Source organism: Carcharhinus amblyrhynchos, chromosome 5 (genome assembly GCF_965287045.1).
Source record: "Carcharhinus amblyrhynchos chromosome 5, sCarAmb.v2.hapA, whole genome shotgun sequence".
In the NCBI taxonomy this organism is placed as follows: Eukaryota; Metazoa; Chordata; class Chondrichthyes; order Carcharhiniformes; family Carcharhinidae; genus Carcharhinus; species Carcharhinus amblyrhynchos.
The window spans coordinates 105,497,043-105,520,695 of record NC_137328.1 but is presented as its reverse complement, the minus strand read 5'-3'; the positions used below and the strand labels follow the sequence as shown (position 1 = coordinate 105,520,695).

At 43.2% G+C, this 23,653-nt stretch overlaps 1 protein-coding gene across 5 annotated transcripts in view; it reads right to left on the bottom strand.

Moving 5' to 3' along the window:
* LOC145343266 (sorbin and SH3 domain-containing protein 2-like) overlaps positions 1 to 23,653 on the bottom strand; it is a 283,373-nt gene that overhangs the window by 134,196 nt on the left and 125,524 nt on the right. For 3 of the 5 annotated variants that reach the window (XM_080189388.1, XM_080189389.1, XM_080189390.1), the window contains exons 4-7: positions 21,597 to 21,692; positions 6,014 to 6,040; positions 4,640 to 4,782; positions 1,811 to 2,410 (exon numbers count right to left, since the gene is read on the bottom strand). In XM_080189388.1, the coding sequence (XP_080045514.1) occupies positions 1,811 to 2,410; positions 4,640 to 4,782; positions 6,014 to 6,040; positions 21,597 to 21,692 (866 nt within the window). The remainder of the gene's footprint in view (positions 1 to 1,810; positions 2,411 to 4,639; positions 4,783 to 6,013; positions 6,041 to 21,596; positions 21,693 to 23,653) is intronic. The other 2 variants (XM_080189392.1, XM_080189391.1) reach the window with 1 other exon arrangement.

Here is a 23,653-nt window from a genome sequence, read left to right as displayed (position 1 = left end):
CATACAAGGTGAATAACCAAGGTCTTTTGCCCAGGGTAGGGGAATCCAAAACTAGATGACATAGGTTTAAGATGATGAGAAAGATTTAAAATGGACCCAAAGGAAATGTTTTCACATAGAGGATGATGCATGTAAGGAATGAGCTGCCAGGGGAGATGGTAGAGGTGGGTACAATTACATTTAAAAGATATCTGGAGAGGTGCATGGATAGGAAAAGTTTAGAGGGAAGTGGGCCAAATGCAGGCAAATGGGCCTAGCTCAGTTTAGGAAACCTGGTTGGCATGGACGAATTGGGCCAAAGGGCCTGTATCCATGCTGTATATCTCTATGACTCAATGACTATGACTTTCCATTTTGTGATGCCTGGCTTCCCTTCTCCATTTGGTCGGCTTTCAATCTCCTTCACCCTCTTCCCAAAGATGAATATGTTTAACCGCGCCCCAATGCTCTCATGTGTTTAATTTTAGTTGGGCTGTATTATGCGGCACAAGATGTGAGAGTTCAAAGCAAGGGTTTCTTTCCCTTTCCAAAACAGGTGTTTGAAACCATGTCTCATTCAATTTAGAATAAGATATGCTCTTGTGCTATCAGTATGATCAACTATATTGATTTTCTTATACTAACACATTGATTCAAGTCATTGAGAATCTGCGATAATAAAGGTATAAAAGAACAAAATAATAGTACAGCACAGGAACAGACCCTTCGGCCCACCAAGCCTGCGCCAACACGATACCTTTCTAAACTAAAGTTCTTTTGCCCCTATGTAGACCGTATCCCTCTATTCCCTACCTATTCAGATATGCTTGAATGAAATAGTTCTTGTGGTGGATATTTCAAACACAAATCCACCTTAGCTGGGTTTCCAATGGGAAGTTTATACAACGGGCTGCTACCAGCAGCTTCTTTACATTTCAGCTTTTGGGCTGAATGAATGTTTGAGGTGGAGGTTGGGGTGGGATTGGTGGCAGTGGACTGGAACATACATTTGCCTTGAGCCCACCTTGGGGGGAGAAGAGGTCAGGTCTCAGCAGAATAGAGAGCTGGAAGCAGCAAGAGTACCAAATTACAAGTTTAATCTAGGCCCAGCACTGTCCAAGCAGCTACCAGACAGGGGGGAGTCACTGATTAATAATCCAATCGCTTCAACACAAACAAGACAAAAGAAGAAGTGTTCACTTTCCCCCCCAGTTTAAAGTTTTGAGGTTGCGGAGGAGGAACCATCACTTGGGATGAAGAGATTTGCCCACAGACTCACCTGCACAAGTGACAAGACAGTGAGGGTCTGGATCAATCCATACTTTCCCATTTGAACATAGTGTTACTTCCTGAATCTTATTCTCCATAGACAAACTGCACACTCATTTTCCTAATGGGATTAAATTGACTGCTGGAATGACTGATAGAGCACAAGCAACAAGACCTTTCTCAAAACTCAAACCTTACCCATTTGAAACTATGTAGAGTTTATGAGCTATGATCACTTGCCTCAAAACAGACCCGAAACACTTTAAGCTCTGCCGCTGCCCCCTCGAGCTGTGGATTCATAGGCATGTAAGCAGCTAGCGCAGGAAGGACGAACTGTCAATGTACAACTATAACTATAATAATACTTAAAATAATCACTGAAGTCATTGATTGGACTTCTCCAATGTTGAGCTGTTAAACATGATGGAGAGTCAACTTCTTCTAAGACCTCTGCAAGTGGGAATAAAATGTTAACTACATTGAAAATTGCTGCCAATAAAAAATAAGTATTATATACCAGATGATGCCCTGAGGAGCGTGCACAAGATGGAGCATTAAGCACCTGTAACATGTCCTTATGTAGATTCCGTCCACTGTTTGCAGCAGATACAGGTGGGCATCCTTGTGTGTCGAGCCCAGGGGCTGTTGTATGCAGACTTCCTGGAGCTATCTGAATGGAAAGAGAGGCTGTGTGTCTCTCAGGCTCTGTCCTATCTCCAAGTGGATGGTGCGAGGGTTTCTCATCAGTGTCAGGCTTGAATGGCTGTCTGGCACGGGGGGAATTAGCAACCATCTGGTCCTCCAAGGTTAGCTTGATGGCAGTGACTTTACGATCTTGGGAGTGTCCGTGGCTTGTGTGAAGTAAGGGGTCAGCAGGGCTACTATCGGCTACTTTGCACGTTAGGCTCTGGGCAGTTGGTGGTTGCTGTGCGGAAGGGGAAAGGGTGCTGGAATGTTGAAGCAGATGCGAAGAAGTATGTGTGTATTCTTCCGTATTAGTTAAACAGGTAATGCCAGGGGTTATTCGCAGGCTAGGTGCTGGGAGTGATGGCCAATTGCCAGGTGTCAGATCCTGGGTTGAACTACGTGGTATATTGTGGCTGCCGGGAAATGTTAGTGAACACCAATCAAAACTTTCCTTTCTGGGTGGTGGTGAGGGAACCTGTCAAAGATAACCACACAGCAGGATAGACAGAAACCATACAAAGGAGGAAGAAAAACAAAAATAGAAAACATCAGCAAGGCGATTTCATTTCAATTTAAAACAGTTGAGCATTATGCTAGCTAATACTTAAGGGACACACTCAAATGTGACTCATTAGCATAGATAACAAAATTGTCTTTAGAGAGTGTCAATTCTGAAGCTGAGCGATCCAAAAAAAACCTCCTGTTTAACTACACTCGATAAGCATTTAGAAACCATCTCAGACAGTTTGCATCTTACAATAAGTTAAAGGGCCATCTGCAGAAAATACTATCCACCCCCTCACACTTTCAGCTCAGTTGCACCAAAGTGAGGTTGTGTGGATATTCTTCATAACTGTATATAAAGGCAGAAGTATCAACAGGATCGACAAGCATTCACTTTACCATCATTCTGCTAACCTGGTTAAAACCCTTCACTGATTAGTTTTAACAGGACAGTGTGATAGCACTAAGACGATGTCGCTGCAACATAACATATGGATGCAGCCTTAACTGAAATACTGTACACCAGGTTATTTTAAGTGGATAAAAATGTTGCTGCTCATTAATATGTCTGGTCAGGAAACTTTCCTTGGTTTAACTTTGGAATTTTCATACCTTTTTCATTGTGGCATGAAGATATTATTGCAATTTGCTCTTCGAACAGAATGATGAAACAAGATTCACTAAAAGACCATCTGCTGCTAACTGGAATCTCCAGTCCAAATTTTGTTCCCCTTTTCAAAGTTATCTCCTCTCTGTTCATCTGAAGATGCCAAGTTCTTTGGTTGAACACAGCAGTGCGGATACCAGAACCCTCTGGGTACCTCACTCAATTGTCTCGTTATTGTTTGATTGTCTGGTGGAATGTAGCAAATTTCTACATTCCAGCAGTGTATTTAAGCAGAGTGTCACAGCCAAACCCTATCCTGTCCACACTACCAACTGGGGTCGCAATATAGTTACTCAAATCAGTTGCCTGGACCGTTTTCTTTGCTCCCCAATCCAAGGCAGTTGAGGCTCATTTTAGTGTCCCAACTAATGTCACGCTCGAGAGTGACTAAATGGGGATTTGCTCTGTTGTGATCTGTATCACAGTCTGAGGATTCAGGATAGACCACTTAGGACGGGGATGAGGAGACATTTCTTCACCCAAAGAATGGTGAGCCTGTGGAATTCATTACCACAGGGAGTAGTTGATGCCAAAACATTGACTGTATTCAAGTGGCAGCTGGATATAGCACCTGGGAGCAAATGGGATCAAAGGTTATGGGGAAAAGCAGAATTAGGCTATTGAGTTGGACAGTCAGCCAAATGGCCTCTCCTGCTCTTATCTTCTATGCTTTATGTATTGGAAACTCCAGTGGAACATAACAGGTACCTCTCGACTGACAACTGCATCTGGAGTCCTCTCTCATTTGGAAATAGAAAGATCAGCCAAGCTGGCAAGATTCAAAGATTTATCAGGGCCTGAGTGTGTTAAAGTGAGCACCTGGGCTGGTCAGCCACAGCTTTGGACTAACAGGGAAGTGGAGCTGACTCTTTATTGACAAAAAAGCCTCCCTGGTGACTTTTCCTTGTAAGCTCCGACCTGGACAGAATTGAATGGCATTTAGGTAATGCCCTGTACTTTTAATAGTTCTAAAATGCAGCCAACGCGGGATAATTTGGTGCATTTCGAACTGCTAAACAAAACTGGCAAGTTAAAGGAAAACAATGAATCAATTTAAAGTTCATGATTTCACCCTGACAGCAAGATCTCTGATTCTGAGCTGCAGAAACTGATGTTAATCTAACATGGTGACAAGTATCTAAAATCTTGACAACACATGTTCCAATAATTCCAGGTCAGTGCTCACGGTATGTTCCTGAACAACATAATATTTCTACAGCAAAATCATTAATAATCAAGGTCAACCCTGCAACAAGGCAATTAGCACTTTACAATGTTTGCCTACAATAAGATATTACTGGGCCTGTACTTTTGTCAGGATGACATATATCCCAGCTTCAAGCCGTGCCTGGAAAAGACCAAGTGTGAATCTGATAATCAGATTTTATTCCAACTACCTGACAATGGACAGAGTGCTGGCAAACAGCATGTTTTAATGAGTCAGAAAACAGCCTCTTTTTCTGGAATGCTTGCATACAAAACCACCTCGTGCTGTTGACACATTGTTACACACAGTGGCTGCTTTCCATTCACCTGCTGTGGAGGCGTTTTCCTCTCCGGGAACGAAAGATTCGGCCTGACGCTGCGGAAACCTTTGGCTGCCAGCGACGAGCTGTGCATCTCGCCATTTAGCGCCCCTCTGAAGCCATCGTTAATGTTGTAAGATCTCCAAACATCTGCAGAAGACAATGAAAGTTCCCTTTCAGACAGATTCAAACAGCAAGTGTGCCTTTGGCTCCAGGGTTAACAAAGTGTGGCAATCGTGGGGTGGGGGGGGATGGCGGGGGGGAGCAAATTGTACATCGCCTGGAGCTTGTGTGAAACCAGGACATTGCGGAATGGGAGTGATCCCATTCCTACCTAGCGATGCATAGAACACAGAAAAACTACAGCACAAACAGGCCCTTCGGCCCACAAGTTGCACCCAACATATCCTACCTACTAGGCTTACCTATAACCCTCTATCTGACTAATATACTTATCCAAAAGTCTCTTAAAAGACCCTATCGAATCCACCTCCACCACCACTGCCGGCAGCCCATTCCACGCACCCACCACCCTCTGGGTGAAAAACTTACCCCCGACATCTCCAATGCAGAGGGAAATGGGGTGTGGCGAGGGAAATCTAACTTATTCACACAGATGTAATATTCCTTCTGGCAAGTGGAATCCAAAACAAAAAGAGAGATATAAACCGGCGAGCAGTACTTTGGAATGCCATGATGTGCACTTGACTGATTGGAACTACAGCTCAGAGGAAAACAACACATTTATACCCGCACACTCCAATAAGAAATGCTTTCTATTTACTCCTGTATTGTTTTTTAGTGTAAAATAATGTTCATAGAATCCCAACGGTGCAGAAGGCAACTATTTAGCACATCCAGCCTGCACTGACAACAATCCCAACCAGGCCCTATCCACGTAACCCCATGTATTTACCCTGCTAATCCGCCTGACACTAAGGGACAATTTAGCATGGCCAATCCACCTAACACACACAACTTTGGATTGTGGGAGGAAATTGGAGCATCTGGAGGAAACACACGCAGACATGGGGAGAACACACAAACTCCACACAGACTGTCACCTGAGGCCAGAATTAAACCTGGGTCCATGCCACTGTGAGGCAGCAGTGCTAACTACTGTGCCAAGTTCCGAGTGATATGTTTCTTTGGGTTCCAACATTATAATCTTATTGATTAAAAGGCATTATTTTAAACAAACATTTGGCATCTGGAAATGTTAATGGAAATGGCAGATTTACAATGGAAATGCAATCTCAGACAGGAAACCTTTTATAAATGCTTGATATCACAGTACTTTTCTGTAAAAGTGAGCTAAAAGACTGGAGGTGAACTCACAAGTCTGCCCTTTTTCCCCCACTGAGCAAGTAACGATCTTTACCTGAATCTGGTGTCTGTGCTTCATTACCTTAAAAAGAAGAATAAATAATGCAGTGAGAAAGCTGCCAGCATGATATCACGTAAAAGGTATATGCTAGATAACTCACAGAAATCAGTTTGTTGGCAGAAAAATATTCATTTACCGTATTCTCAAATATACAATGAAAATGATGACAGGACTGAAGAACAAACAGCCGCGTTATTTTCAAACTGTATTAATCACTGGTTTTATAAATTTATTCTCTGACCATTAAGCCTCTGAAACTATTTGCATAAACTTGGCGAAATAACTTCTTTAAAGTCAATGCTTAAATATCACCAACATGTAACAAATATGTACCTTTCAGACATGAAAAACCCACGTGGGCTCCTCAGATTTACTTCCCAAAATCTCATGGCATTATTTCAGAGGAGGACAGGGAAGTTACGCCCAGTCTCCTGGCCAATATTGATTTCACAATTTAACATCACACACACACACGCACACACATACATACAACAGGTTTTGTTATTTTCACATTACTATCTGTGGATATGGTGTGTGCCAACTGGCTGTCCCACTTCCTTCATTAAAACAGTGCCTATACTACTGGTTTTGATGAATTTCAGAGTGTCCTGAGATCATGAAAAGAATTATCGAAATGGAAATCTTTTCAAAATAGTTTATCGTTTGAACTCATGTCAGGTATTTTGTTCAATGGAAGGTGGAGGGGGGAGAGGGAGGTGAGATTTTGCAGAGGTGATAAGGTCGCAGCTGCCAGTTAGAGAGCTGCCAAGAGATTCGATGTTGCCTCTTTCTGGGAGGGCCTGCCATCGTTGCGTGCCTATCAGGCAGTTAGGAGGTCAGCAGCAGGTCTGTGACTGCGATCAAGGACCCCAGGTTGGAAATGCCACCAGCGTGGAACTGCAGGCCAATCAGAGGCCGGCAGCTCTTTTGTTCAACAGTGCAGAGGAAAGGCTCGGATCTCTGTTAAATCCCTGGACTCAGGCAAGTGAGGGCAAGAGAGGTTTCACTTGGTGGAAGTTGGAGAGGAGGCAGTTTGGGAGAGGAAGGGGTTGCAGGAAGGACAGGGGATGGCTCCCTGTGCACCCCCCACCCACAATGCTGGGTACTTCGATTGGGCATTGATGACCTTTGAGCAAGACAGTCCACCTTGCCCCCCCCTCCCCCCCCAAAGAAGCCATAAGTAAGCCCACACAGAAGTGCTTATCATGTTCTATAAATGGCAACAGGTCAACAGGTCCAAATGCCACTGGTTTCATACCAGTGGTAGGCCGAAGCCTTTAATTTGGCATTAATCACCCACTTAAGAGTTTCCACTTGTAGCTGGGCAGGAAGACTGTTCACAGCCCCTCACACTACAGACTTAATTGCGGTGGAGACATGAGGCTGACAGGTTCCCCATTCACTACTGACTAAAAGCCCAACCTGCCTCCAGGCATACCCTCGGGGAAAAGCATAAAATATCGCCAAATATGTTTCTTCCAACATTGTGTTTCATTAGTAGCATTGTGACTCAACATCAGACATTGTGGTCAAGTTGAGTCCAAGACACTTACTTCAAGCTAACACTGAAGTGCAGTGCTGAGGGAGTGCTGCATTTTCATAAAAGCCATCTTTCAAATGAGATATTGTAAAGGCCTCTCTTGTTAATTGTACATTAATTGCATTTGGTTGTGGACATTAACTGCTGTTTGATTTGTGTTCTTGTAGAATACCTATGGTGCAGGAGGCAGCCTTTGGCCCATCGAGTTTGCACTGACCACAATGCCAACCAGACCCTATCCCCATAACCCCATGCATTTACTCTGTTCGTCCCCCTGACACTAAGGAGCAATTTGGCATGGCCTAGCAACCTAACCTGCACATCTTTGGAGTGTGGGTGAAAACTGGAGCACCCAGAGCAAACCCACACAGACACGGGGAGAAAGTGCAAACTCCACACAGTCACCTGAGGCTGGAATTGAACCTGGATCCTTGGTGCTGTGAGACAGCTGTGCTAAACACTTTGCCACCGAGTCACCCATAACTATGAGCAGACAAAAACCAGGTTTGTTCGGTGAAGAGATGCAGATTTGTAATATACATCTCTGTAAATTAATGCTTAAAAAAAAAGTGTGCACAGATTGGCTCCGGTTATATCCTCCACCAGCAGGCTTTCAGGAATATAACCCCTCCAACTGGCCGTGGGGGTTAGATGTGGAAACTTTATTGCCCTTCCTGCAAAAGAGCAGCAATTTCTCCCAGAGCCTGAGACAATATTCCTCCCTCCACCATCATCCAAAGAGAAAAGCGACTGACTGGCCATTTATCTGATTTGTTGCTTGTGGTAAAAGGTGCTGGCTGTGTTTGCTAATGCGAGAACAGTACGCTGTAAAAAGTAATGAATAATCTATGAAATGCTTTAAAACGTGAAGGATGCTAGAGAGTTGGAAGGTATTTCTTTTAAATCTCCTAACTATGAAGTGAAAAAGAACACTGTGTGGTACAAATGATCATCACCATCAAGGAAGGGGTGAAATATTGCCTTAACCAATGTATTATATTGGTTTTTCTGTCAGGGCATTGCCCAGACTGTAACATCTCACTAGATTGTTTCCAGGTTTGAAGGGGTTGGCGTATGAGGCGCAGCTGAGAAGCTTGAGCTTTGTACTCGCTGGAATACAGAAGAATGAGGAGGGATTTAATTGGAGGTATATAAAATACTCAAAGGAATTGATAAAATAAACGTTAACCAAATGTTTCCCCTTCTACAACAGTCTGGTACAAGAGATCAAAGTTGTAGAGTAAGAGGGGAGGAGGTTCAAGACAGAGATAAGAAGCTACTTCTCACAGAGAGTTGTGAATCAATGGAGCTCACTGCCCCAGAGTGCAGCGAATGCAGAATCAATGGATTCAAGAAAGAGACTGATAAATATTTGATCAAAAGCAGGATGAAGGGCTATGAGGAAAAAACAGGGGAGTGGAGTTAGGGTGAGATGGAGTTTAGCCATGATCATAAGGAATCACAAAGCCGGCTCAAAGGGTGTGAATTGCATACTCTCGCTCCTAGTTCCTATGTTCCTATCTCAAGGAGCAAAGGACTGCCTGGAAAGTATCAGTATGTCATGGTGTCATCCTGTTTCCACCAAATTCTAAACTTAATACTAGCTAATATGGAGTTTAATCCAGCCAAACGAGAGGTGATGCATTTTGGAGGATCAAATTTAGGTATGAATTATACTGCAAATGGCATAACCCTTAGGAACATTAACATAGAGAGATCTGGGTGTGGAGGTCCACAGTTCCCGGAAAGTAGCTACACAAGTGGCCAAGGTGATTAAGAAGGCAAATGGGAGTCAGGGCATTGAGTACAAGAGTTGGGAAATCATGTTGCAGCTTTATAAAATCTTGGTAAAGCTGCATTTGGAGTGCTCATGCAATTCTGGTCACCACATTATCAGAAGGACATGGTAGCTTTGGAGAGAGTGCAAAGGAGGTTCACCAGGATGTTGCCTTGTCTCAAGGATGTTGGCTATGAGGAGAGGTTGAATAAACTAGGATTGTTTTCACTGGAGAGACGGAAGCTGAGGGGAGACCTGATAGAGGTCTACAAAATTATAAGAAGCAGAGATAGGATGGAGAGTCAGAGGCTTTTTCCCAGGGTGGAAGCGTAAACTACAAGGGGGCACAGTTCAAGGTGAGGGGGGTGGGGGGGGAAGGTTTAAGGGAGATGTGCGGGGGAAGTTTTTCAAGCAGAAAGTGGTGGGTGCCTGGAATGGCTGCCACAGGGGGTGTTGGAAGCACGCATATTAGCAACATTTAAGAGGCATCTGGATGGGTACATGAATAGAGAGAGAATAGAGGGATATAGACTGAGTAAGGGCAGAAGGTTTTTTTTTCAAAAGTTTAGTTAGGGCACCATGATGAGCACTGGCTTGGAGGGCCGAAGGGCCTGTTCTCGTGTACTTTCTTTGTTCTTGTTCTCTTTGATCTAATTGGAATGAACTGGAGTCGAAATCAAAGGATTCTTTCAGTGGCATTTCCATATCATGTCAAATGTTGCGAATTAGAATCATGGAAACATGCCAATCAGCCCAAGTTGTCCATACCACCTCCTTTTTTTAACCCCTAAGCTAGTCCCAATTGCCTACGTTTGACCCACATCCCTCTATACCGGTCATACCCATGTAACTGTCTAAACACTTTTAAAAAGACCAAATTGTACCCACCTCTACTTCTTTCTCTGGCAGTTTGTTCCACTCACTCACCACCCTCTGTCAAAAATTGCCCCTCTGGACCCTTTTGTGTCTCTCCCCTCTCACCTTAAACCTATGCCCTCTAGTTTTAGGCTCCCCTGCCTTTGGGAAAAGATATTGACTATCTAGCTGATCTGTGCCCCTCATTATTTTACAGACCTCTGTATAGACCTCTAATTGAATTAGATGAATTGGAAAATCCAATTAAATGATGACTTCAAATCTGGGTGAATACCATAGAACTGCAGTCAGATGTGAGGATGCTGCTCAAGTTTTCACAGAAACCTTCTGGTACTTTAACAGCTTTGTATTTACATTAGAGTCTTAGATAATTCTTGTGTGGGCCTTCAGTTGAGAAAGGTACTTTTGTGCATATATAAAATGTACAGGTTAACATTAATAATCAGTACTTGGACAATTAAACAACTCACTGGGGGAGAAGGCTCCACAAATATCCCCCTCCTCAATGATGGAGGAGTCCAGCACATCAGTGCAAAAGATAAGGCTGAAAAACACATGACAGCATATTGGTAGGAGTGACCACCACACTTTCCCTGGGGAGACAAAGTCTTGGCTTCACACTGATGATACCTTCCATCGTGTTGTGGGGCATTTGCAACAAACTTCAGGCAGAAGTGCCAAGTGGATGGATGATCCATCTTGACCTCCTCCAGAAATCCCCCCGCATCACAGATATCAGTTTTCAGCCAATTCGATTCATTCCAATCAAGAAACAACTAACGGTATTTGATACTGCAAAGGCTATGGACCCCGTCAATACTCCAGCAATAGTTCACAAGTTCATAGGTCACTAAAAATGGCAATGCAGGTGGAGAAGGTAGTCAAGAAGGCATAAGGCCTTCGTCAGCTGGGGCCTTAAGTTTAAAAATTGGCAAGTCATGTTGAGCTTTAGAATATAGTTTTCAATTCTGGTCGCCACATTACTAGAAAGATATGGAAGCTTTAGAGAGGGTACAGGAAAGATTTACCAGGATGTTGTCTGGTACGGAGGGCATTAGCTATGAGAGAAGTTTGGAGAAACCTGGTTTGTTCTTACTGGAACGACGGAGTTGCCAGGGAAGACCTGATAGAAGTCTACAAGGTTATGAGGGGCGTGGAGAGCAGATAGTCAGAAGCTTTTTCCAAGGGTGGAAGAGTGAGTTACTAGGGGGCATTGAATTAAGGTGCAAAGGGCAAGGTTTAAAGGAGATGTACGAGCCAAGTTTTTTTTTACATACAGAGGGTGGTGGGAGCCTGGAACTCGCTGCCGGAGGTGGTAGTGGAAGCAGATACGATAGTGACTTTTAAGGGATGTCTGGACAAATACATGAATAGGATGGGAATAGAGGGATATGGTTCCTGGAAGAGTAGGGGGTTTTTGTTTAGTCGGACAGCATGGTCGGTGTAGGCTCGGAGGTCTGAAGGGCCTGTTCCTGTGCTGTAAAGTTCTTAAGATTTTACTCCAGACTTTGTTATGCTCCTAGCTAAGCTGCTCCAATACAGCTACAACCCTGGCATCTACCCAGCAATATGATAAATTTGCCCAGGTAGGTCCTGTACACAAAAAGCAGGATAAATCCAAGCCAGCCAGTTACTGCCCCATCTTGATTATCAGTGATGGAAATTATTGTAAACAGCACTATCAAGCGGCAATCCCTCAGCCTACTGCTGCTCAGTTTGGGTTCCACCAGGGTCACTCAGCTCCTGATCTCAGTGTCCAAACATAGACAATACAGATAAACTCGTGAGGTGAGGCGAGTGTGACAGCCCTTGACATTGAGGCAGCATATGACCAGGCGTGGCATCAAGGAGTCCTAGCAAAAGTAGAGTCACTGGGAATCAGAGGGGGAACTCTCTGCTGACTGGAGTCATGGCTGGCACAAGCGTGGCACTACTTGGGCTCAAGATCACCCCCACCACATTTCAAGTTGGTGTCAAAAATACTGATGTGTAAAAGTTTTCAAGAGCAAATTAAACTTATTCAATATTATAGTGCATACAATGACTTATTCTAACAGCACATTTTATTATAGTTCAAGTGCAATTGTACCTCAAGGATGACCACAAAATAGTTATTGTTTTAGTTAATAATTTACTAAATATGTATGAGTTTATAAATAATTCCACAAGCAATAAGTCACTCAATGAAAGCAATTAGCTTGTAAAATATTTACTACTGTTGGCATCTCATAATGACATCACTTGCACCAACTGAATACGTAATTGAAAACCTGAATCAAATCATTACTCCAGTCAGGCCCACAGCATAGATTTTATTTGGCAAGTTTGTATAGAATAGAATCACAGAAAAACTACAGCACAAACAGGCCCTTCGGCCCACAAGTTGCACTGATGATATCCCTACCTACTAGGCTTACCTATAATCCTCAATCCTATTAAGTCCCATGTACTCATCCAGAAGTCTCTTAAAAGACCCTATCGAATTTGCCTCCACCACCACCAACAGCAGCTGATTCCACTCACTCACCACCCTCTGAGTGAATAACTTACCCCTGACATCTCTTCTGTACCTACTCCCCAGCACCTTAAACCGGTGTCCTCTTGTGGCAGCCAGTTCAGCCTTGGGGAAAAGCCCCTGAGAATCCACCTGATCAACACCTCTCATCATCTTATACATCTCTATCAGGTCCCCTCTCATCCTTCATCTCTTCAAGGAGAAAAGGTCGAGCTCCCTCAACCTATCCTCGTAAGGCATGGCACCCAATCCAGGCAACATCCTTGTAAATCTCCTCTGCACCCTTTCAATAGCTTCCACGTCCTTCCTGTAATGAGGCAACCAGAACTGAGCACAGTACTCCAAGTGGGGTCTGACCAGGGTCTTATACAGCTGCAACATTATCTCCCGACTCCTAAACTCAATTTCTCAATTAATGAAGGCTAGTACACCATATGCCTTCTTAACCACATCCTCTACCTACGAAGCTCATTTAAGAGTCCTATGAACTCGGACCCCAAGATCCTTCTGATCTTCCACACTGCTAAGAGTCTTCCCTTAATATTATATTCCTTCATCCCATTTGACCTGCCAAAATGTACCACTACACATTTATCTGTGTTGAAGTCCATCTGCCACTTCTCCGCCCAGTCTTGCATCCTATCTATGTCACGCTGCAACTTCTGACATCCCTCCAAACTATCCACAACACCTCCGACCTTCGTGTCATCAGCAAACTTACCAACCCATCTCTCCACTTCCTCATCCAGGTCATTTATAAAAATCACAAAAATTCACAAACATTCATCTATAAAAATCTATGTAGTTAAATAAATTTTGATATTGGAATTAATAATAGCTGGATGTGATGCCTTAAAGCAAAACTCCCATGAAGTAACTTTTTATATCAATTTTCACATATCAAAATAGTTATTTGAACCACAGTTTCAGACACCTCTTTCCACATTTATTTTCCTTCTCTATGCTTATGTCTCAAGTCAACTACCATCAACAATGGACAGAACAGGGGAGTGACCTACCAATGGCTGAAGCTAGGTTTTCAGAACTGTACAGAATCTTCTGTGGAGGATTACCTTGCCACTAATCCCTCACTAGTCCAGATACTTACCACGTGGATAGCTATGAATATTATATTCCTCTGTAACACAGTGAACTAAGACGACAAAGTCTTGTCCCAACAAGTCACGGCCTGTTTCCAATGTGCACTTTGTTAGACTACACATGGTACTCGCTGGGAAGTCATGGGGTGCAGTGGGTAAAGTCCGTGCTTCTGAGCCCAAAACTCTAGGGTTTGAGTCCCATTCCAGGACTCGATGGCCAAGGAACATAACACAGCCAACTGGCTGAGCACTAACCCACAACATCCTTCCAACATGCCAATGGCAGGTGTTAAGAGTGACTCCTGGTCAGCCGTGCTATAAGCCTTTGGGGACAGGCTAGCAATCTGCTTCAGCTAAAACGTGCTATGAGTCTGTCTGTCTTGTGTACCACTAGATGCAGGAAGAGAAACAACAGCAACATAGTGGTAGCAGGAAAAATGATAGCAAGAGGTTGAAGTTTTAAATCCATCTCATTCTGTGAGACTGGTTAGAAGTGATCAATACCAAATCATATAAATGGCAGCCTAGCAGGAATAATTTGGAAATTAGAGATGTTACCATTAACAAGTAGCCACTTCGTCATAAATGCCCACATCCTTTTCTTCTATTTTCTTTTATCCATTCGTAGGATTTGGGCACCGCTGGCTGGGCCAGCACTTATTACCAATTCCTAGTTGTGGCGGCTGACATCGTGCACAGGCATCCTGCAATAGAAGCAGAGCCTATGCTGCTTAATACACCTGGATAATATCAATACTTGTTGCGACGGGTCTGATGTTCCCAGGGATTTACTGCAACCATCTTTGTCACAAATATATATACAATATATATGTGGTTTTCACAAATGTAGCAATAAACCTTTCCCAGGTGAACAGCACGTGATGACCCATTAACCCGAGTCAAGGGGAGCTGGTGGCATAGCGGCATGGTCACTGGATTAGTAATCCAGAAAGCCAGGTTTAAATCCCACCATGGCAGAGTGCAGAGGAGGTTTACAAGAACGTTGCCAGGGCTAGAAAAGTGTAGCTCTGAAGAGAGATTGGGTAGGTTGGAGTTATTTTCCTTGAAACAAAGAAGGCTGAGGGGTGACTTGATTTTGGAGTACAAAATTATGTAGGGCAGTGATAGAGAGTGGACAGGATGAAATGGTTTCCCTTGGCAGAGAATTCTAGAACCAGGGCTCACTGATTTGAGATCAGTGGAAGAAGGTGTAGAAGGGTTATGAGGAAGAAGTTTTTTTTTAAAAACACAAAGGGTGTCTGGAATTCACTGTCCGAATTGGTGGTGGAGGCAGAGACCCCAAACACTTATAAAAAGTACTTGGATCAGCGCCTTAAGTGCTACAAGCTGCAGGGCTATCGGCTAGGTGCAGGAAGGAGGATTAAAAAAGGGAATAGATGTCCACAGGCTTCATGGACAAGGTGAGCTGAATGGCCTCCTTCTGTACTGTGACTTTTCTAAGGTTCTTCAATGGAAGGTGGTTAAGTTTGATTTCAATAATAACATGGAATTAAAAGATGACCATGAAACCATTGTCGATTGTTGCAAAAGCCCATCTGGTTCACTAATGTCCTTTAGGGAAGGAAATCTGCTGTCCTTATCTAGTCTGGCCTCCATGTGACTCCAGACCTGAAGCAAATGCCCTCTGAAATGGCATAGCATTCCACTCAGTTCAAAGGCAATTAGGGATGGGCAATAAATGCTGGCCCCAGCCAGCAATGCACAAATCCCATAAATGAGCAGGAAAACCAGTCATGTTCAAATGAGTTGATCTCAATTAGACAAGCAGTGGGGAGCTTGGGACTGATTTCAGCAACGGGCTGGAGTATGAGAAAGAAAGTAAACAGTCAAGGTACATACCCTGGTCAAGGTTACTGCTGCAACGTGTATGTTTGTGGACAGTGGAGGTGAAAGAACAGAACGTGACGCTCAGCCATTACTCATACATGAAGTAACCCCTATTGAAATGATAGTACGTCAGCTTGTGTCAATTCCTTCAAAATTGGTGGACACTGGAGGAGAAATTATTTCACAGGAGAAATCGCTTTACAGGAGAAATTGCTGAAAAAAGATATAGCCATTATTGGCTTTCAAACAAAGGAAGCAGCGCAAAGCAAAAGACCCACCCATTCGTGAAGTATCTTTCTGTGATGTTGCTCATGTAGTGTTGCCAGAAAATAGGGAGTTCAGCACTCCAGCTGCATGCACTGTTGGATGCAGCTTAAATCGAGTTCCACTGCTTGGCTGTTCAGCTAATGGGAAGAGTCAATGGGGTGGAAAATACGTCTGGGAAGTGCAGATATTTGGCACAATTGTGTGTTATTTCTGCGACATATTCAGGATAGATGCTGACCTAGCAGATGGGAGAAAAAGTTGAGAGCAAAATAAAAATCAGAACATCCATCTTTTAAAGATGTGCTCCAAATACAGCCCCAATGTAAGATAGCAGATAGCTCACCACATTCTGGTCAAAATGGGATTTGGGGTATGTGACATTGAAACCAAACTTGGTGAAGAAATTTGCTGGAAGTGCGCTGTCAAATACTCTTAAAAATCCATGTGCACAGCAGGCTGTCCATTGAACCAGCAGTCTCAACGAACAGGGTCAGGACCTTTCTGCTGTATCAAACAGCTATTTACTCTACAATTTTGGGAGGCAGTGCAAAGGTACAAGAAATAGCTGGCTTGAAAACCAGACATTGGGAAGGTCTCCTGTTCAGCAGAGAGGTAAACAATTTACAGCAGTCCACTTCCTGCTGCTGCGTTGGACAGTGGGAGAAAGGGTTCAGGACAGTCTCTTGAACTCATTGGAAGTTTAAAGATTAGTAGGAAGATGTCCAATCTGACAAAACCTAACAAGGCAAGGGACAAACCTCTCAACACTGTTGGAAGCAGTTTAAATCAAGTTCCACTGCCCGGCTGTTCAACTAATGGAGGGAGTCAATGGGGTGGAAAATATATCTGGGAATTGCAGTTATTTGGGGCAATTGTGTGTCATTTCCGTGACATATTCAGGATAGATGGGAGAAAGCAGCTGAGATGAAACATGAAAGAAGAACGTCAGTTTTGCTGAACCATGCTTACACGGGAGATTATTACAGCACAGGCACAGAAGGCCAGGGCAATGGATACTGATAGCATGACTGAGAGTCTTCCTGTACAGGGACGTTAAGTGAACAAGGGAATGTTCCATTCTACACATGACACAATTCTTTAAAAGCTGCTTACACAAGAATTGTTGCAAATCAATCTGTTGGGCTGATGCCACAATTACTCAACAACAGCATGAGCACTGCATCCTGTGACTACCAGGTAGTATGAGGTGAACTAGATGGACAAAAGAATTATTGGACAAAGCAAGACTCAATGCTACGATGCTTGTTCTGTTGCAACATGCAGCATCCCCTTGAAACTAGAGAGTTGTAGACTCCTGCAGTGCAGGAGGCCATTCGACCCATTGAGTCTGCAGTGACCACAACCCCGCCTGTGGGGGGCCGGTGGCCTGACCCTGCTAGAGTAAAGGGGGGCCGTGGAAGTCAACCCAGGAGGTTGCGAATAAACGGGGCGGGGGGGAGTGGTGACCCCCAAGGCGCAAAGTAGCAATGTGGCAAAGTGGCTTCTAGCTTTCCATGCTGCGTTTGTAGTTCTGCACTGAATACCTCACAACCATTTTCATTATCATGCACTTAGAGCTTTGCCATCCTATTAAATCAAAGTACAAGCTTCTTTGCAGGATGAAGCTTTACAGAACATGTAGTTGTCAGCAATAACATGTGAATTAGAGGACGGAGACTTTGCTGTAATGCACCTTTTGATTGTTCAAGGTGGTTGAATCCAAATTGGTGCTTGCAGATCCCAATGATATGCTTCGTAATTCTCCTGGCTATAGCAGGACTCTAACTGTGCCAAGGCACCCTGTCTGTCCAGTAGTGCAAACAAAAGATAGCAGTTGTTTGCCAGAAGTCATCCTTCTCTTTCATGTAGAGGAAAACATGCTGATGGTCAGAATAAAAACCCTTACTTTTCATATACTAGCTGAATGACAAGACAGATGCAACCAATAGTGGCCTGCACTCTTGGAAAGCCTGCATATCTATAGTTCTCTCTTGCTGAACAGTGGCAGAAAGGAGGGGTGGGATTCTCTGAATCCATTTGCCCCACTCCCCCATCAGCAAGAACAGAGAATTTGGCAGTCAGTCAAAACTCCATTCGCTGCAGCCACATCGGAAGCTCCAAGGCATGGGTGAGGTCGGAGGTTTCCGGCTAGAGAAGTGAGAATAATCCATCCGTGGTTCCTTGATAAGGCTAAAATGTTAACACTACGGATGTTGCCAAGACTTTTGTGGAAAAAGATCATTAAACTAATGTGCCTTTGACAGTATTTGGCCTTATGGAGTGTTGATCACATGTAGAATCATCATTGTTCTTCCAATCCTCCCCTTAAGACATTTATCATTATTCATTGCTACAGAGTTGTTCTTGGGATGTTAGAACTGATAAATTGGGTGATGTGGGGCAAGTCATGATACTTTGCAAGCCCCAAGGTTAGAGATCAGAAAAGCTCCCATTTGATAGTGAACGTGCAGAACACCAAAGAATGTAAATGGTTTGTGGTCGCTTGCCAGCTCTCATTGAGATCAACAGCTACTAAGAAGCAGGACTGAAACTCAGAAGACCTGAATTTTGTTTTCCTCTGCTTTGTTTGGAAGGGAAGGTGATGTTCTCTGAAGTGTGAAGTGATCAGGTTGTATGGAAATGAAGCCTAAAATTAAACAATTGTACATGGGCTCAGTACGGAGCCAGCAAGATGGACTGGACAGTTCTTCCTCCACTAGGTTCTCATAATATGTAACATTTTCCCGCTCAGTCAACCGCAAAGCTAATGGATCGTGCAAAGTCCATTGTGGCAAAAAGAAACTGTAGTCTTCAACTTAGCTTTGTGACAGCTCCCTTAAATTCCTAAACCTAGCTTGTGTACTCTCAGTTTGAACTTTAAACCTTGGGAGACTTGGTATAATTTTTAGTAAACCTACGTTCCTCTCTCTTCAAAGCCAATAGCACCTTCCTTTGCCTCTGTGCAAACACTATGCACCCTGAACATCAAATATAGCCCAGGCAGTCATGTAACACTGATAAATTTCCAGGCATCACTTTCCTGTGACCCACACTTTAGTTATTACTGTAATATAACCTCACAAGACATTGTTCCAACCACGTATTGAAATCCTTAAATGTGCCAGGTGTAAGCTACAATCCAGACCCAGTTACATATTTTGTTATTTTCAAACCCGGCACCTCCTAAACAGACTGCTAATCATATTAGCAACTTAATGTTTCTCTGTGTTTGGCTGAAGTACAAATTTTTACAGTGAAATAGATGCCTCACCCAAACACTGTTACATAGAACTCCTGATCCAGCAGAGCACAGAACTGTACAGGCCTGATCCAAGTGGTAAACCCTTTCCTAATTACTGTACTCACATTTTCATTTCTCAGCATGCTGTTTATATTTAGTGAAGCCTAAGCTAGCAATCCCTCGTACGTTTCGAACAAAACTTAAACCTCAACATCAGTTACACCATGGGCGATGAATTGGGCCAAGGCACAATAACATTATTCTTTTCCTTAGGCTTTCCATCAAAATTCCTGATCCAAACGCATAATGATTTGGCAAATAGTTGCAAGTTTCTTTGAATTCAGCTGCACTTATTAGCGGGGCCATTCTTTTATATTAAATTGACTGAAACAACAAAACAGCTCGCTGCTGAAGCAGTGCATTTATGCTGGGAGTCTACGTGAACCTTTGACTGCAATTTGATTTTAATGGGGAGAAGCACTAGACTGATTAAATACAGTGCGCTGCCCAGTGCTGGGTCCTTTGGATCGAAGCTGTTGATCAGGACATCAGGTTGAACTTGTTTCCAATTTGGAAAACATTTCCCCTATTTAATAAAGCAACCTCAAAGAGGCAGAATCTTCTTTTATATGGTGAAAGGGGAGAGATACAAAAGGGTCCAGAGGGGCAATTTTTTCATACAGAGGGTGGCAAGAGTCTGGAACAAGCTGCTACAGGTAGCAGTAGAGGCAGGTACAATTCTGTCTTTTAAAATGCATTGAGAGAGTCACATGGGTGAGATGGGTATAGAGGGATATGGGCCAAACGCGGACAATTGGAACTCACTTATAGTGGTGAAAAAAAAAGCGGCATGACAAGTTGGGCCGAAGGGCCTGTTTCCATGCTACAAACCTCTGTAACTGATACAGGTACATTTTTGAACCACATCCAGGTGGCCAATCCTGGTCAAATATATTCCTCATGACTCCCTCACATGATTACTCAACCTCATTAACCAGCCTCTTGACTCCCAATATTTTTATAACTTATAATCGAAAAGTGGTCAAATAAAATGAATTTTTAAGAAGTGGTAGAAATTTGAGTACAAATTTGGTGCAGTGCTGACCACCTTAGAATTGGGACAGCCTGTGACCAATCTGCAAAGGTCTTTGGCTCACTGCTAAATTTACTAGGCCCACCAGGTGGTGTCGTGGGCCTGTAAAACCAGAAGCCCGTCCGACAATCAGGTTCACATAAACAGATTCCAAAGAGATAAACTTTGTGCAACATGGCAATGAACTTGAAAGGCTTTAACCTGAAAATACCACTCAGTCCACCTCTCAGTACAGAATCTAAGGCTGCTAAGGGGACGCACAGGCTCAATTACAGGCCTTCCAAAGCCCCCAAAACTCAAGAGGAAACTAAGTGCATCACTTACCCTCCAGAGTTGTAGAGTTAGGCTGCTCTGTGGTGGAGGAGACCCTTCTACTCTGGGTCAAAGCAGCACAATGTAGTAAAGCTTTCTTTGCCTCCATGGGAGCAATTCCTGATGACCATAAGACCACAAAATATAGGAGCAAAACTAGGCCATTCGGCCCATCAAGTCTGCCCCACCATTCAATCATGGCTTCTAAGTTTCCCAACTACATTCATCCATCTTTTCCCATGTAACCTTTGATCCCCTTACCAATCACATCTATCTCTGTCTTAAAGAAACTCAATGACCTGGTCTCCATAGCCTTCTGTGCAATGAATTCCATAGATTCACCTGCAGTAATTCCTCCTGATCTCAGATCTAAAGGGCTATCCCTTTACTGAGGCTGTGCCCTTGGATCCTAGTCTCTCCTAGTGATGGAAACATCTTCCCCACATCCACTCTATCCCGATGAGACACATTAACAGGTGCTGGTGGCCCATTCCACGAGTGGGATTTTCCAGTCCTGCTCATCCCGAAACCAGAAATTCCTGCCCGAGGTCAACAGACCCGAAAACGGTCCGTCAAACTTTCCGCTTCCCCTGCAATGATTCCCAAATCGGGCAAGACCAGAAAGTTTACCCCGGTGTGTATTAGTGACCCCATCCCATTTGGAACAGAGTTTACAGCAGAAACATGCCGGCCTGAATTTTCACCCTGCTCGTAGGGGAAGTTAGGGCCTGCAGGATTTAGAAATAAAATGTAGATGACCATTTAAAGTTTTGGAGCTGAGATTTACATCCTGACATTTTTCAAATGCAGAGAAGTTATGGTTTTAAATGAAATCACCAATGCTGAAACCTACGATATTTCTGGAGACACAAGAAATACAGGAACAAATCCATTTTTAATTCTTGAACTCAGTAATGCTGCAGGAATAAATCACACAGTTCATACTGTCACCAGCCAAGCAGAAGCACTTCAGCATTTAAATTATGGTGTAAGTGTTAATGTTAATACCTGCAACCAGCAACAAGTTGGGTGAACTTTGCACTCTCTTCACTGAGGCTAATTTAACAGATGTAGCAGCACGTTTGCGAGCATAGCCACCGCTGTCTGAAAACAGAAAACCACACAGATGCAGAGGATACATATCAGGCAGAGCATATTGTGAGCAAGCAGCGGCAACATTCAGTGGCAGAATATTTTAATTCAACTAAACCAAACCAAACCGAGTGCATTATCCACATGCAGCAACGCCACTCTGTCTTTTTTGTAAAAAAAAGGAAATGGAGATAAACAGCAATGCAAATCTGGAAAAAGCACACTTTTAATCAAGTCCCAATATTAGACATGCCATCACTTTCAGCCCAGCAAGTATTAGAACCAGGGTGCAGTGCAACGTGTGGGAGATAGGCAGGTGAAGGAGAGAAAGGGAAGTTAGCTGGGGTGCATGAGGATGGGATCTCCCCAAAACAAAAGCCTCTATCAACAATTTGAACCCATGGGACTGGATGACAGCATGATGTAGCAAACTACTCGATCATCAATTGGGAGGCTAGGCCCCGTCCCTCAAGTTCTCAGCTGACTTCAGCCATGCTGTGGCGGGGAGCTGCCAGTTGGGACTCTTAACGCTTCCTGAAGAAAGCCGAGGGGAATCGTAGGATTGTCCGTCAGTCAGCGCCAACACTCCTCTCAATAGCTGGTGATGAGTAACATTCAGAGGCTGGATGACCTAGTGAGGGATTTAAAATGCTAACCTGGGGAAAACACAGGACAAGAGTAACCCCAAGATATCATTGATTAATTAATTTGCCAATTATGATGATCTCTGTAGAGAACCATTTTTCTTTAAGAGTACAGAAACCCAGTAATTTAGCAAAAGAATGAAGCCACAAGGCTCATGGTTAAAGGATTTTATTGCACAAAAAAAAAATCAAAGAACATGAACATTAATACCTACACATTATCTTAAGTAGTTATGTTAAAGATATTAAAAGTACAATAAACACAGATGCTTATACCTTCGAACCAAGTTTAAGTCAATTTTCCTTCTACATTTTTTTGACCTACATTACCCCAAAGCCCCCCCCCGCCCCCCCCCCCCAATCCCACAAAATTGAAATCAGAAATTTAACAGATTTTGCAAAATTAACCATTTAGTTGAAGTGCTGTTTCAAAGATTCATACAAGGGCTGAGCTTTCTTGGACCCTTCCAATTACTTCTGGCAAGATTTTCCCTTCAGATCTCCCCTAACCATGTTGTAGACACTCCTAGCTAGCATCTTAAGCAAGGCCAACTCAGATCAGAACTCCGCTGGTTCTAATGTTCTTTAGCTCTTGGACTTTTGCACCCAAAACCCACTCTCCTTGGGTTGGCTATTCCAGAAATCTAACCCAACCTTAGGAAATTCTTCAGTTGACAAGAGCTTTACATTTTTTTTAGTTAGCATATCAAATTTCGAATGAACAGTATTGGAAAGAGATGTTCACTGCTTTTCAACCAGATTGTTCTTAAAAGGGACCAACTCCCCAACATAAAATACTGATTTTTTGATGTAAAAGCACATGAGCGATAACACCATACAATAATAGGTACAGGCCATCAGGTTCATTAAGCCCATCCCACATAGTTATGATGCATGAAGTATCATGACTAGATACTTTCATGCTCAGCTCACTGGCAGCCATGTTATCAATTGGAAAAGCAAAAACAAAACTAAAACCAATGAGGTGACGAAAGGTGGAAAATTCATCTCAATCTACCTTAGCATTTTGTTCAAGTGTTTTGCAAAATATTATGATCACTATTTGTTTCCATGAGTAGTTATATATTGCATCATGAGTTGTGATGTTTGCTGTATCCTTTCTTTTAATGGAATTCACGTTGCCTAGTAATTTGAGACATATGAAGTATTGCATTCATGGGTCTGGGTCTGTCATAGATTAATTGATAGAGATCAATTACTGTGATTAGTTAACAACTCCGTTATTGTTTCAATATGGTAGAAGGTAAAATAGATGTTGAGGTCTTTTCCACCCTGTAGTTTCAAGAAGCAAAAGAATTTGAAGTTATG